General features: G+C 41.1%; 1 protein-coding gene and 1 pseudogene across 4 annotated transcripts in view; both read right to left on the bottom strand.

Annotated features, from left to right (window-relative positions):
- UGGT1 (UDP-glucose glycoprotein glucosyltransferase 1) overlaps nucleotides 1–14,996 on the bottom strand; it is a 184,855-nt gene that overhangs the window by 161,376 nt on the left and 8,483 nt on the right. For all 4 annotated transcript variants that reach the window (XM_014550394.1, XM_014550395.1, XM_014550393.1 and 1 more), the window contains exons 3-4: nucleotides 9,248–9,330; nucleotides 6,640–6,770 (exon numbers count right to left, since the gene is read on the bottom strand). In XM_014550394.1, the coding sequence (XP_014405880.1) occupies nucleotides 6,640–6,770; nucleotides 9,248–9,330 (214 nt within the window). The remainder of the gene's footprint in view (nucleotides 1–6,639; nucleotides 6,771–9,247; nucleotides 9,331–14,996) is intronic.
- LOC102249876 lies at nucleotides 840–2,041 on the bottom strand (annotated as a pseudogene).

Raw genomic sequence — 14,996 nt, forward strand, 5'->3', positions numbered from 1 at the left:
GGCAAGCTGATCAGGAGCGCGGCTGGCAGGTGGGTGGGGGGAGAAAGTTGGGGATGTTTGGCCAGCAGGTTCCGCTCTTGATCGGGGTGGGAGAGTCGGATCAGAGGCAGGCCAGCAGTGGGGAGGGGCCTCAAGGTTGGCCGTCGGCCCCACCCCCTGATCGGGCCAGTTTGCTGGCCACAGTGGATGTCATAGCGACCAGCTGTTACGTAGCTGCCTTTTTATATATGTAGATACCAATAACATTACAGAGTTAATGCAGAATCCTAAGGATAATCTAGTGGTCACTAAACTGTTGAGTCCTTGCTTTGAATGCTGTTGTGTCTAGCACAGGTAAGCAGGCAGTCTTTCATATGCTCAAACACAGAATCTTTGGTTGCTACCAAATCAGCTGGCTTGCAACAAGAAGCCACCACTTTAAGACTGTTTTAGGCCGAAACCGGTTTGGCTCAGTGGATAAAGCGTCGGCCTGCGGACTGAAAGGTAACAGGTTCGATTCCGGTCAAGGGCATATACCTGGGTTGCGGGCACATCCCCAGTAGGAGATGTGCAGGAGGCAGCTGATCGATGTTTCTCTCTCATCAATGGACTGTTTTAGGTGAACAACTTGCAAATCCCCCAGCATGGATAAACTCTAAGAACGCACAATTGTGCGCATTTATAACCAACACAGGTATGGCTGAAGGTTGTTCATGCCGTTCTTCTGAAATGAGATCTCAAAGCAGTATAGTTCAAAGTATACTAAAAGTATAGTGAAAGATTTTAACAACAAAAAAAATGGCATAAGCACAACTTCTTCACCAATTTGTGTGAAGCAACCATTTAGTTAACTTTTCCACTTGAAAAAAATGCTTCACTTTGTGTGAAGATTGACAATTAGAGTGTCTACAACCCAGGACAGAGCATCAACAGTGCTGCCCTGACCCAGTTTATACTGAAATTAAGTTCTTTACACCAAGTAAATGGTTCCTCATAACCACGGCTAGTGTACATAAGAACTAAAACTTCTACATTTGGGGAGAAACAAATACTTCTCCGATCACAACACAGCTGCTTCTGTTCATCGATTCATGCTCAGAAACCTGTGGGGGGTGGGCCTGCTGATCCTGCCCACCTGAAGCTGCCTCATGTGCTGCTTTCTGCTTTAACATTGTCCAAACATGCAGTCCTATTGGTGGCTCAGGGTCCTGAAAGTGGCTGCCTCAGATACCCATGATCCAGGGCATCCTCAAACGCAGCCCCGACAATAGTTTAAGCATGGCAAATTCTGCAGGAAACCCCTTACATTAAACTTCTTTTCACTAATCTTTCCACATGTTTTTTTAATATCTTTGTTGCAGCCTTTAGTCCTTGCCATGGCAGACTGCTTCCATTAAAATACATCAAAACAGATCCTATTGATTCCATGTCATCTCAGCCCCTCTGTTCAATACAAAGATGTGCATTGATGCTAGCATATCAGCAGTGCCAGTAAGATTTTTATCCATGGTATAAAAATCGTGTTGCCAACACGATCCATGGTATGTGTTGCCTCATCCTGTTGACTCTGTACTTATGGCCAAACCAAAATGAATAAGGAATAACTTATTACAGTGATGCCCAATACCCATTAGGAAGTTATCTGATATAATGTCTCTGTATATAACATTCTTTATGTGCACATATTCAATTCTACTGATCATCGGGTCAACTAACATCAGTACAATTTTCATTATGGACCTCCTTGAACAGACACTAAGGAGGTGTCCAGGCTGGGCCCAGCACAATCCATGTCTTCAAGGCTGGGCCATACGATCCATGTCTTCCAGGCTGGGCCCATACGATCCATGTCTTCCAGGCTGGGCCCATACGATCCATGTGTTCCAGGCTGGGCCCATACGATCCATGTGTTCCAGGCTGGGCCCATACGATCCATGTCTTCAAGGCTGGGCCCATACGATCCATGTGTTCCAGGCTGGGCCCGTACGATCCATGTCTTCAAGGCTGGGCCATACTATCCATGTCTTCAAGGCTGGGCCATACGATCCATGTCTTCCAGGCTGGGCCCATACGATCCATGTCTTCCAGGCTGGGCCCAGCACGATCCATGACTAGCACATTGAAGTCTTTTTACTGACCGTACCTCCTTATGTAGGGCATGCCAACCACACCTTGAAGAATCTTATAGAGTTTGCTCTCCTGCAGCACAGGGATGCCACTTCCTCACCATTGGTGATGTCGATAACCAGATAAATGTCCCTGAAGGAGCCAGACCCAATTTTCGTACAGTTTATATTTCCCTCCAACATGAATTTTGCCTTGGAGCAGCTGGATGAAGAGAGAGGCTGGGGCCACGCAACCACACCTCTGAGAGGAGGACGGAGGCCTCTGGCTGGTCCCAGGGCAAGGCTGCAGAGGAGGGCGGGGTCCAGAATGGGCCAAGGGGAACCTGATAACTGTAGCTCAGTCGAGTTTCTTTTTGCCAGGCCGCAGTTTGTGAGGGGTCCTTGCAGTTCCCAGGCAGGGCATGGGTTGGACACAGGGAGTGGTACATTAGGGGGGGGATACCACTGCCACCACTGCCGCCAGCTCCCGCCCAGAGGGAACCTATCACTGCACTTACAGATGAGCGTTACACAAGGGAACGTTCTATGGTGACAGAAATCTTCTACACTAGCACTGCCTGATATGTAGCTGAAGAGCTACACTTTTAAAAAATATATATTTTTATTGATTTCAGAGAGGAAGGGAGAAAGGAAAAGAGCTAGAAACACCAATGATGAGAAAATCATTAATCGGGCTGCCTTCTGCATGCCCCACACTGGAGATTGAGCCTGCAACCTGGGCATGTGCCAGTAAAGAAAATTCAACATATAGATAATAACCAATTCCAAAACACGGTACAGAACAAATTTAAGTTTTTAAGGAAACTTTCTGGAAATAAAAAAATGATTAGAAACTCTACATTAAAAGAACATACTATATACCTAAAAAAACTGGCCCAGAACAATCACTATTATATTCTAGTAAACTATGACTTTAAAGAAAAAAATCCATTGGGCTTCTAGACAAAAAACCAAGAGACTCTTAAGGGAAAAAAATTATACTATCATTTTTCTACAAGAAAGACATACACTAAAAGTAAATAAATATACTTAAGATAGTCAAGAAAGAAAAATATAAACCAACTATTTTATATACAGACTGTTATATAAACATGCAAAAACTCAAATACCATTTCCGTGAGCCCTTCCTGAGAAACCTACCAACAAGCAGCATCGGGAAAGCCAACTGACTAGAGACAGTTGGCAAAAGGACTGGTGGTGAACATTAAAGATATTATTATTTACATAAGCACAACTAAATGAGGATTAAAGGGAGATAGTATATGAAATGAAACATCTATGTTCTAGGTAGAATATACTCATTTTGTAGAATGGGGGGATGGAGAATAGGGATCACTAGGCCAAAAGAAAATTCTTTTATTGTATTCAGTAAATGTAATTGTGGCAATAGTATGACTCTTATTGTTAATGCTATTGTGTATGTAACATAGACAAACAAGTAATATTGAGACAGTCTAATTCTATCATCCCTTATATCCTTCAGAACTAAGATTCTCAATGTGGAAGAAAAGAAACATACATGTAACAAAGTAATCCTTAATTTAAATTAAAAATATCAGTATGAACTCATGATTTCATCTTTACATAGCTTTATATATTTTCTTAGTTTCCTTTGCCCTAGGCCAGCCGTGGGCAAACTACGGCCCGCGGGCCAGATCCAGCCCGTTTGAAATGAATAAAACTAAAAAAAAAAAGACCGTACCCTTTTATGTAATGATGTTTACTTTGAATTTATATTAGTTCACACAAACACTCCATCCATGCTTTTGTTCCGGCCCTCCGGTCCAGTTTAAGAACCCATTGTGGCCCTCCAGTCAAAAAGTTTGCCCACCCCTGCCCTAGGCGATGTATCTGTAAACATATCACTCTGAGATTTTGCTGCCTATGGTTTCTTCTAGGATTTTTATGGTTTCACAACTTACATTTAAGTCTTTTTATACATTTTGAGTTTACTCTTGTATATGGTGTAAGTTGGTGGTCTAGTTTCATTTTTTTGCATGTATCTATCCAAGTCTCCCAACACCATTTATTGAAGAAACTGTCTTTACTATGCAGCAGTAAAAAAGAAGTATCCCTTACGCTTTGAGACAGCATGGAGGGACCTGGAGAGTATTATCCTAAGCAAGAAAGACAAACATCACATAATCTCACTCACAGGTGGAATCTAATGAACAAAATAAACTGATGAACCAAATAGATCCAGATACATGGAAGCATGGAACAGAGTGCAGAATCTCAGAGGGAAGCTGGGGGAGGGTGGGTGGGAGGTGATCAGTCAAAGACCTTGTATGCATATATGAATAACCCATGGACATAGACAATAGGGTAGTGAAGGCCTGGGGTGATGGGCAGGGGCAGGCTGGAGGGGCGCAATGGGGGGGAAAAGGGGACATATGTAATAGTTTTAAAAATAAAGAACTATTTTAAAATATTAAAAAATAAATAAAACCACAATGAGATATCACCTCACACTTGTCAGAATGGCTAACATAAAAAACTCAACAAACAACAAGTGCTGGCGAGGATGTAGAGAAAAGGGAATACTAGTTCACTGCTGGTGGGAATGCAGATTGGTACAACTATTATAAAAAACAGTATGGATTACCTTAAAAATTTAAAAATGGAACTCCTGTTTTATCCAGTTATTCCACTTCTAGGAATATATCCTAAAAACCTGAATCACCAATCAGAAAGAGTATATGCACCCCTATGTTCATAGCAGTGCTTACAATAGCTAAGATTTGGAAACAGCCCAAGTGCCCACCAGTAGATGAGTGGATAAAAAAGCTGTCAAACATTTACACCATGGAGCACATGCAACTTTAAGAAAGTAGGGTCTTTTACCCTTTGTGACATCATGGATGAACCTGAAGACTATTATGCTATGTGAAATAAGCCAATCTGAAAAAGATAAATATCACATGATTTCACTTATTTGTGGAATCTAATGAACAAAAATGAATTAACCAACAAAAGAAGACCGGAAGCAGGGAGGCATGGAACAGACTGATATACCTCAATGTGGGGGTGGGGTTTGAGAAGAAATAAACCAAAGAATTTATATACTTATATGCACAGCACATGGACACAGGCAGTAGGGTAGTGAAGAGCTGGGCTCGGAGGAGCGGAGTAAAAGAGGAGAAATGGGAGATATCTGTAATACTATCTATATATATAAATGGCTAAGTAACCGACCGACCGTCCATCCGTTCGTCCAACTGACTGACCAGGGCCAGTACATATGACGCACACTGGCAATTTAAAAATAAATGCTGACTCGCGTATGATACATATAAAGCTCTCGCTGGCACCAATCACATGCATGTTTCAATCTGTCATTTGTCGATCGTGAATTTGATTGTTTTTGTTGACATAAGTCAAGCACCCTGAAAGTGTTTTTACTCTTAATGTGGTATACAAGGAGATATTAGAATGAGTTTAATCAATTCATCAGTCATTGTTTTTATCAATGTTGTTTTTATAACATGTTTTTGTTTTTATATCATGTTTTTGTTTTTATATAATGTCTTTGTTGTCATGTTGTTTATTTACTAATCAATTTATATATTATTTTTATATACATTTTACTAATTTTCTTTCATCTGACACTTCTATTATAGAGAAAGAGCAAATAGTGATATTAAAATATTTCTTCTAATTAATTTCCTTTCAATGTGCACAAATCCATGCACCAGGCCACTAGTCAATAATAAAAATATATTTTTAGAAAAATCTAACAAGATCTGCAAATTGCATTAAGTTGACCCATGTTTAGTCTCTTTTGAAGTGTCTCCTTCCCACTTTCCCTTCCCATTTAACTTATTTGTTGAAGATATCAAATCCTGTTGCCCTAAAGCCTCCCGCGTGCTCGATTTTCCCGACTGCACCACCCTGTGACACTGCCTCCCATTGCCCATTTCCTGTGAACTGCTTTGAGATCCATAGGCTGTGATCAGAGTCAAGGTCCACTGGATGAGCAAGACCCTACCTCCTGCCCTGGCGAGTGTTCTAAGTGGTTAGAGCATCAGCCCACACACAGAAGGGTCTCAGGTTCAATTCCCGGTCAAAGGGCATATACCTGGGTTCTAGGTTCGCTCCCCAACCCTGGTCGATCAAGGTTCATGCAGGAGGCAACCAGTCAATGTGTCTCTTTCACATCAATGTTTCTCTCTCTCTTTCTCTTCCCCCTTTCCCTTCCTTCCACTCTCTGAAAAAGCAATAAAAAAAAAATATCCTTATGTGATGATTAACAAAACAAAGACTACCTCCTAGGCTCTGTTGTACAAATGAAGTCTCGTAGTCTCTTTTTTGTGTATATATTCTTTTTTTCATTCTTAAATGAAAATAAGTGCAATTATATTTCTTATAATATGTGGTTTGAAGGTTTAACAACTTTGCTTATTTATAAACAAATCATAAATCCTAGAAAATTTTAGGCAGAAAAGTTACAGCTTTGCAACGCAACTACAATATATCCGATTATCATGCTATACAACCCTTAACAAATATTGTTATATGTAAGCACTGAACTCACCTGTTGGAAGGCTTGAATTGTAGCTGAGTAGGAATGGAGAGACAGAGAAAATTTCAGCAAATTCTGCTGCAGAGGTGACAGAAACGGAAATGCAGCTCCCAATATTGCATGATAATAGGAGTAATCAGTGCCTGCCAAGGAAAAATATGAACCAAAATAGTCATATGACTAGAGATATCCAAGTAAGATAGTTTGTAAGGTATAGAGGTATGGGATACAAAGACATATGAAAGCAGCATTTTACTACTATACTGTCTTGAACTATTGTCAGATGCTTCGAATTCCCTGGAGTACACATGCAAGTAGCCTTTTCCTCCCTTCTACCTTTTGTTCAGTCTTCCTTCCCCATGGGATTGCTAGTTACCTACTCCAAGAAGACACCCCCAATACCACCCATGCTTCACTGGACCATGTACATCTTTTCTTTACTCTCATATTTCTTTGCTTACCACTTTCAGTCACATTATTTACTAAATTATTCACTATCTACCCCTCCCCATATAGTCTGAGTCCCCACAGGCAGAAACTATGACTTATTTGTCTTCGTATCCCTAGTGCCTACTACATGTTATCTACTCAAATAACCCAACACTCCTGAGCCAGGTGATGAGGAAGTACAAGGTATTAAAGGATACTGATAAAACTACAGTTTGAGATAAAGCATTTAAACAAACAATTGGAACAAATTATCTAGGAAGAAAAAAGTACATGAACCAATATGAAAAAATCCCAAGGATAAGTTGCTAAATGAAAAGCGCAACATATAAAACAATATATACCATAAGCTATCATTTTTCTAAGAAAGAATGAGAAATAAGAATACATAAGTATCTGTTGCAAAGAAAATTAAAGGCTAAACAAATTAAATTAAATGGTTATAAAAAATGGAAGAGAGCCCTAACTGGTTTGGCTCAGTGGATAGAGTGTCGGCCTGCGGACCGAAGGGTCCCAGGTTCGATTCCGATCAAGGGCACGTACCTTGGTTGCGGGCACATCCCCAGTAGGGGGTGTGCAGGAGGCAGCTGATCGATGTTTCTCTCTCATCAATATTTCTAACTCTCTATCCCTCTCCCTTCCTCTCTGTAAAAAAATCAATAAAATATATATTTTTTTTAAATGGAAGAGAAACAAAAAGAGGGAAGCAACAAGATTTTTTTGTGTAAGTATAACCTTTCTCATAGCTTTTCTTTAGAAAATATTAACATTTTAAAAATCAAAATATAAAAGGCCATTCTGCATTAGCATCTAAGTAGAAAAAGAGATCACGAAGGACTATAGTTGTGTCAGAATGTTAATGATGAATATCTTTGGGTGGTAGACTACAGATAGTAATTCAAATAAAATGTTTAACATACTTTTACGATCACTTCCAAGAATTCATACTCACATAATTCTAACCAAGAACACTACCATTTATATTGAAGACATGTCATTTATATGTCAGAGTTCAAATTCATTATAAAGCCCACTTTATAATGTGTTTCATGAAATTATAAACTAAATGTAAAATGATTTTTCTGATAACTCAAACAATTCTAGTTGACTCTGAATTACATAACTAAAACTTACAGATGCTTGTTCAAAATTGTTCTGTATTTATACCACAAAAAATTCAGACATAACTTTTCTAATACATATTGTTTGAATAAAAATCGAAGTTAAAATCAATTTAGTTTACTGTTAGTAGCGGCAGCAGTCACAAAATTTTTACATATTTTCTCTTCAAAAAAGGCTTATGTGCCTGTCAATGTAATACCAAGGTTTTAGCTACTCATATATGTCTTTAACTATTAATGTTTATACTCTATATAGCTTATATTGAATTAGAAAATGTATATAAAAGCACATCATAATCTGTAAACAAATGAGAAAATTTACACTGCAATTACTTGATACCTTGACACTCAAGCTGTGGGTGTCTGGCAGACATAATAGAAAACATTTTTGGTGGCACTAACCTAGTAATAACAAACTTGCCCTGGCCGGTGTTGTGCAGAGGTTAGAGCATTGGCCCACGCACTGAAGGGTCTCGGGTTCAATTCCCAGTCAAGGGCATGTATCTGGGTTGCAGATTGGATCCCAAGCCCAAGTTGGGGTACATGTGGGAGGCAACCAATCGATGTGTCCCTCTCAAATCGATATTTTTCTCTCTGTGTCCCCCTCCCTGTCTCCCTTCCACTCTCTCTAACAATTAATGGAAAAAGTATCCTGAGGATTAACCAATAAATAAACAAACAAATAAATAAACAAGTTAGACTTAACAGATAATAGATTGGTTATGTAATTGGTTCATAACAAAAAAAGTGAATCAAATCTGATGGGTATTAACTTAATACTAAATGATTTTGACTTCCACAAAATAGTCACACATTTTTAATAAAACAACACAAAAACAAGAAGGTGAAAGTCAAGGATAGTGCTGAAAGCCAAAGTTATAAACTTCAAAAATAATTATTAGTCTGTGTTGGCTCTGCTGGCTGCCATCATAACTCTAGTCATTAAGTTAAAAGTGAGTCCTATTAACTGCCATGTCACACATGCTCTGAAAGAGCGTTTTTCCAATATTTTCCCAGACAACAAAGTCAAAGCAGCATTGGCTTAAATTTACCGTGATGATCTGATGATCCAATATTTTGACTGGCTTCTACAAAATTCCAAAACTTCTCTTGACTGTCTTCTGCTAAAAACTCACTAGGAGAAAAATAAAATAATTTTAAAATAAAAATCTTTGAATATAAGCTCTATTACTAAAGAAAGGAAATTAAGTTTTTATGAGTTTCCAAATGTTCAGTTTATCTTTTAATTTATACTACAGACTAGAAGCTCGGAGCACGAAATTCGTGCATGGGTACGGTCCCGAGGCCTAGCCTCAATCAGAGCCATATTCCCTGGCTAACAGCGGTCAGCCCCAATCCCTGCCGCCACCCACCCCCAGTTCCCTGTTCGCCATGGGGTGATCGGAGCCTGCTGGAGGGGGGGAGGGACCAAGAGGTTGGCTGGCAGGCCCTGATCACCCAATCAGGGCCTGCCGGCTGGGGGCAGCTCCTGCATTGAGCGTCTGCCCGCTGGTGGTCAGTGCACGTCATAGTGACAGGTCATTTTGCCGTTCATCGATTTGCATATTACCCTTCTATTATATAGGATTATGTAAACATACATAATATATATATATTTAATAATAAGCAAATCTTACTAGCTAACTAGCTATTAATAATTTAATAGTTCAATGGATATTCCTTAGAAAAAAACTAGAATAAAATGAAACAACAGAGAAGACCCCATATAAAGAAGGCTAATTGTGAACATGCTATCTGCGGTAGAAACAGAGTTAGAAGCTGGTAATTCATCCTGGCCGGGTGGCTCACTTGACTGGCACGTCTTCCTGTGAACCAAAGGCTTCTGTTCCCAATCATGGCACACACCCAGGAGGCGGGTTTGACCCCAGATCTGGGCGAGAGCCAGAGGCAACCAACTGATGTTTCTCTCTTTCTCTCTCTCACTTCCTCTCTCTAAAATCAATTTTAAAAAATTTTAAAGAAATAAATTTTTTCTAGCACTAGTTCTGCTCACTTATTTTCTCAAAGACCTTACAAAGAACAAAAAAATATGTTTTATCTAAGGATCTCCCAAGAAAAACAAACCTTAGAAACTTTTCTAGAACTAAAGGCAGCATTTTATAATCCTATATAATAAAAGAGAAACATGCAAATTAACCGTCCATCTGCTACGTTCAAGCCATGCCCACAAGCCACACCCACCAGCCAATCAGGAGCAAATATGCAAATTAACCCAAGTAAGATGGTGGCCACAGAGCTGGAGCGAGCAGGAGGCTTGGGTTGCCCCCAGTGATGAAGCCAAGCTTCCCACCTGCCCACCTGCCCGGGGCTGGCCCTCAGCTCCACTCAAGGCTACAAAGTTTCAATTATAGAAGATAAATAAATCCCAGAAAAAAAAGGAGAGGCTGGGAGCTTGGGTTGCCGGGGGGCATGGCCAGCCTGAAAACGGCCATCAGCCCCTCACCCAGGCTGGCCAGGCACCCCAGCAGGACTCCCCCACCCTGAAGGGGCTGTGGGCAGCCTGAAAACGGCCCTCAGCCCCTCATTCAGGCTGGCCAGGCACCCCAGCAGGACCCCCACCCTGATCCGGGACACCCTTCAGGGCAAACCAGCTGGCCCCCACCCATGCACCAGGCCTCTATCCTATATAATAAAAGGGTAATATGCAAATTGACCCTAACAGCAGAACGACTGGGAATGACTGGTCACTATGACACACACTGACCACCGGGGGGCAGACGCTCAATGCAGGAGTTGCCCCCTGGTGGTCAGTGCGCTCCTACAGGGGAAGCTCTGCTCAGCCACACGCCAGGCTAACGGCTGCCAGCACAGCGGTGGTGGCGGGAGCCTCTCCCACCTCCTCAGCAGCGCTAAGGATGTCCGACTGCAGCTTAGGCCTGCTCCCCGCTGGCAAGTGGACATCCCCCGAGGGCTCCCGGGCTGCCAGAGGGATGTCTGACTGCCAGCTTAGGCCCGATCCCCCCGGGGAGTGGGCCTAAGCCAGCAGGTGGACATCCCCTGAGGGGTCCCAGATTTCGAGAGGTCACAGGCCAGGCTGAGGGACCACCCCCCCAAGTGCACAAATTTTTGTGCACCGGGCCGCTAGTCTTTTAATAGCCACAAATCCACATTCTCAAAATCACCAAATTTTAGTTTAAAGATAACACTGATCTAATGAAATCAGGTCTTAGAACTCAATGCCATTTTAATTTTCTTTTCTTTTTTTTTTTTTTACTTAACACTATTGACCTAAAATAATGACTACATTAAATTTTCATTCATTCAAGAGTCATTTATCCCTAAAAGAAAATGCATGTATTAAGTGAAAGATTCACATAAACTGGTTCTCTTCTCCTCCAGGGGTGATCTTCACTGTCTGTAAGTGAGCGACAGTGGATCTCAGCTTACCTAGCCAAAGGAAGACTTTCCCATTACTTGTCACACTCAGGTGTACAACTCTCACTCTACTTCACAGTTCAATACAGGTATATGGGGGAAATAGGAAACATTTCCTGGTAATGCACAGCTGCTCTAAAAACAGGTTTCTGAAAATAGCATGATCATTATGTATGGAAGTATTTGGTGCCTCCCTAAGTGTGGCATTTTTCTAGGCTTTCTAGTAACTGACAAAGACTTCATACCAACCTGACAGTGGCTTACAGTGAAGAAGGCATACACTAAGACAGATAGATTATGATATGCAGACAAACATCAAATTCCTAAACTAAAGCTTCACTCACAAATGAGTGAGCAGAAGGGGGAGGAAATACACTGATCAACTGTATGATGAGAACAAGGATTCAGTGAGGCTAAGGCCCCTCTATAAAGGCTTACTGTAAGTAAATATATGCTTTTCAGGTAATTACAGGAAAACTTCTTAAGCCATATATTCTTTTTCATCCCATTGCATCTAAATTTGTCTTAAGAAAAATAATTACTAGATCCACTGAACTAACTCAGGAAAGATAAGAACACAAGGTACTATTCAAAGGCATGCTGCCATTTGTTTACAGTACACTTAAGTTTATTTGCTTTTTGTTTTAAATCGTTTGTTAGCTTCTTATATCTATTCCACTGAGTAAAAAAAAAAATCTATAGTTTTACAGATGAAATTATATGCTGTTTGGGATTTGCTTTAAAACATTATAGCGGGGCTCAGTGGTTGAGTGTCGACCTAGCAACCAATAGGTCTTGGTTCGATTCCTGGTCAGAGCACATGCCCGGGTTGTGGGCTCAATCCCCAGCGGGGGTGTGCAGGAGGCAGCCGATCGATGATGTTTCTCTCTCATTGATGTTTCTATCTCTCTGTCCCTCTTCCTTTCTCTCTAAAAATCAACAGAAACATAAAAAAGTAAAAATAAAATTCCAGCGGGGGAAGGGAGGAGAATGGTGCTAGGGATGGTTATTGGACTTGAGTTGATAATTGTAAAAACCTGATGATAAGCAGAGGAAGGGAGGGGCAGGAAGATGGCTGCCGACGGGAAGGCAGACTTCAAGACAGTGTGAGAGTGAGAGAACGAAAGGAGAGTGTGTGGACGTACCGAGAGTGTAAATTTGTGGGTGAGCGATAGCTATACTCCAAGGGACTATTGGAGACCGCCGGATCGGGCACCCCTAACCAGGCAGCCTCCACTGCTGCTGAAATCTCTCCCAGAGCAGCCGGCTCATCCGCGGAGACAGCGCCATCGTGAATGGCTGATATCGGAAGCGTATACATCCAGAGACCCTGCAACCACGGCACCCAGGGACAGCTACGAACCCAGGAACACCGGATCTCAAGCATCGCAAATATGTGGACTCAGACGAGCCCTGCTCCTCCTCACGGAAAGGTCAGATTTTGCCTAGATAAAGGTATGGTTTGTAATTCAGGTTGGAGAGAGCAACACGCGTGGGGGAAGTCAGCGCCCCACAAAGCCCGCGGCCGTTGGGTCCAGCGTAATCCGCGAGTGTGGAAGGGGTCCCGCAGGGCTGCTGGCAGAAGGGAACTCTAAAAATCAGCCCATAGCTGGACTGGGTGCAAAAAGGCAGCTTCGGATTTTGCCAGTGTGCCGGCTGCTTAGTGTCAGGGGAGAGAGGACATGTGGAAGAGACTTTGGGAGAATTGCGCACAGAGCTGGACGGGGAGGGTTGCAAGCTCGCGGCGCTCTTACTCTGGCTTTTTTTTTTTTTCCTGCTTAAATCTTTGCTTGATTATTAAACCCAATACATAGGATCGCCCAATTGGGGTCACTCACAGAGACTGCAGGGGAAAGTTGTTTTTGTGGAACCTGGGAATCAGAGCGGGCAGTAACAATCAAGGAACCAGCTCTGGGGCAGTCAACTCTCCCAAACCAGTATTAAGTGCGATAGGGAAAACAAAACCTAAATACTGGCTAGAGAGGACTTATAGCCCGGGAGGTCAATCCAGAAACACTGCCACCCAGGGGCTGAACCACAAACTGACTCTTCTGTAAACACAAATAAAGGCAGTCTGGGAAACAAATACGGCCTGCTTTAAAATCAGGACTGTGGTTTACAACACGGAGGAACAGTGTATCGCAGGGAACTTCAACACTCTCCTGAATACCTGACAGGACTAAGGCATGCCAAACAGAAGAGCAGAGGAAGTGAAGGACCTTCACTATTGCACATTTTTATTTTTTTCACCTTTTACTTAAGAAACTAATTTTTTTTCTTTTTTTCTCACCTGATTTTACCTTTTTAATTACTACATTTTTATTTTTAACCAGTATTATTACTACTACCATTTTACCTTTTTTTTTTAAGTGTTATTTTATTTTCTCTTTGTTTTATTTTGGGATTAGTGTTCTACGTTGTATTTTCATCTTTCCTTTAGCATCATTTTACTCTATCTCAACTTTACCTTTATGCCAAAACTCTCTTCCTCACTTTTCCCCTTCTGTTGTCCTGTTTCTTTTACCCTATTCCTGCTTTAGATTTTCCCTTTTCCTTCTTTTTACCCCGTTAAAATTTCACCCTACTTACATATCTAATTTCCAATCCCAATCCCCTAGCCCATATACACCTCTCTCTTCTCTTTCTTCGCTATCCAAATTTTTTTTCTCTCTATCGTTTTGTTGTTGTTTGCTTGATTATTGATTACATCGGATTTTTTTATGCTTGTTTGGGAGATTGTTTCGCTTTTTCTTTTTCTTTTTTTTGTTGGGTTTTTTTTTCCAGTTATTTTTTGCTTCTCTTTTCCCTCGCCTCGCTTGATATTAGTTGTTGTTTGTAGTTTGCATTTATCTCTAGGTATCTGTTGCTGGCATTTATTGGGATTAGTGGCTGTTCTATTGGAATTATCTCCCCATATAAATAGTATCTTCCCCTCTTCTATTTCATTCTCTTTCCTTTCTCTCTTACTTTTTTTTTCCTTTTCCCAATTTCATTTTTGCACTCCTTTTTTTTTCCTTTTCTCTTTTTTCTTTTTCTCTTCTTCTTTCTTTCTAATCCCCTAATTCTCTTTTCTCTGGTGGTCACCTTTATTTGCGGTTATTAGTATTGTGAATACATTTGTGTTCAGTGCCTTGTGCGTTGTGCCTTGTTGTGTTGTATATTGTGCCTTTAAATCAACAAAGCAGAGAGAACTACATAACCAAACACCCGGAGAAGAGAGATCATGGGGAGACAAAGAAACAGCCCGCATATGAAAGAAAAACAGGCATCACCAGAAAAGGAAATAAACGAAATGGAGGCAAGCAACCCGTCAGAGAAAGAATTCAGAGAAATGGTCATAAGGTGGATAAAAAGAATGGAAGACAAATTCAACAACATGTGTAAGAACCAAGAGGAAATGAAGAA

The sequence above is a fragment of the Myotis brandtii genome, unplaced genomic scaffold (genome assembly GCF_000412655.1).
Source record: "Myotis brandtii unplaced genomic scaffold, ASM41265v1 scaffold600, whole genome shotgun sequence".
Taxonomy (NCBI): domain Eukaryota; kingdom Metazoa; phylum Chordata; class Mammalia; order Chiroptera; family Vespertilionidae; genus Myotis; species Myotis brandtii.